The sequence below is a fragment of the Vigna radiata genome, unplaced genomic scaffold (assembly GCF_000741045.1).
Source record: "Vigna radiata var. radiata cultivar VC1973A unplaced genomic scaffold, Vradiata_ver6 scaffold_259, whole genome shotgun sequence".
NCBI classification, from domain to species: domain Eukaryota; kingdom Viridiplantae; phylum Streptophyta; class Magnoliopsida; order Fabales; family Fabaceae; genus Vigna; species Vigna radiata.
Window position 1 is genome coordinate 435,112 of NW_014544144.1, and position 1,098 is coordinate 436,209.

Below are 1,098 nucleotides of genomic sequence, written 5' to 3' on the forward strand. Positions count from 1 at the left end.
ATCTTCTCTTATTCACACAACCTTAGCTGAACAGAGAAGAGAAAAGCCTTGAAATTTGTTCCATAGCCAACCAAAGAAATGGCGAGTACAATGCTTTTTGCTCTCTTTCTTCTGTCTGTCCTAACCTTCTACCCTCCTTCAATCACTGCTCAACCTGTCACGGACATGTATGGCAACGTCGTTACAAACGGTGGCATATTCCATATATTGCCACCAATTACAATAGGCGGTGGAATTAAACGAATCAAAACTGGAAACGAAACGATCCCACTCAGTGTTGCGCGATCTCCCATCTGGAGCGATAAAGGCCAAAAGATTAGAATTTCATCCCCCTACAAATCCTTATTTATCCCTAACGGCTCTCCAGTGTCACTTGAATTCGAACTAATTCCTATTCTCGGTGCCTCCCCTACTCAGTGGGTCGCTGTTGCGGGTCTGACTGAAGGAACCCTCGTTAAAGTTGGCTACGAAAATGCAATCACAGGTTCCTTTTCTATTCACAGAATCGGAATCAATGTCTATAAGCTTTTGTTCTGCACACCTCGCGCCACCCTCTGCGGTAATGTTGCGCTTGTTGAGGATGATGCAGGGAACCAGCTTTTGGCTGTCACTCAGAAGGAACCATACGGGTTTGTTCTTGAAGAAATTAAATCCCCGTCTGCTGCATCCAAATGAAGCACTGTGCAAGTGCACTTTCTCCTTGTGAGAGACGTGTCTTTGCTTTGGGTGTAATAAATAAATAAATTATGCAAGACTAAATAAAACATCCAGAGCTTCTGTCTCTGGGTTTTTTTAACCAATTTGTTTTAATTTTATCCTTTCGCTCTAAAGCCAAGCCAACGGTCTGGTTTACGTCTTTCTTTCCGTCAATAGAATAAAGCAGTGTTTAAAATTAAAAACGACACGTTTTATATCATTTCTTTTTTCATACACAATCAATTAAAACTTAAAAAAAAAATTCATAACACCGTTATTAAATGTATTATACAAATATTTTTTAATAGAATATTATTTTATAAGTTGTAAAATAAATATATACAAAACTACGTCAACAACTTTTGAAATAAATACAGAAAAGAAATAAGTGTCCATCAAGTC

General features: G+C 38.3%; 1 protein-coding gene across 1 annotated transcript; it reads left to right on the forward strand.

Annotated features, from left to right (window-relative positions):
* LOC106755425 (chymotrypsin inhibitor 3-like) lies at nt 1–800 on the forward strand. The gene has a single exon (XM_014637574.2). It carries the CDS (start codon nt 79–81, stop codon nt 673–675), a length of 597 nt encoding a protein of 198 aa, XP_014493060.1. The 5' UTR covers nt 1–78; the 3' UTR covers nt 676–800.
* Nucleotides 801–1,098: the final 298 nt, after the last annotated feature.

Excerpts from the sequence above, each read along its gene's own strand:
- LOC106755425 (XM_014637574.2), top strand. The coding sequence starts at position 79 with ATGGCGAGTACAATGCTTTTTGCTCTCTTTCTTCTGTCTGTCCTAACC.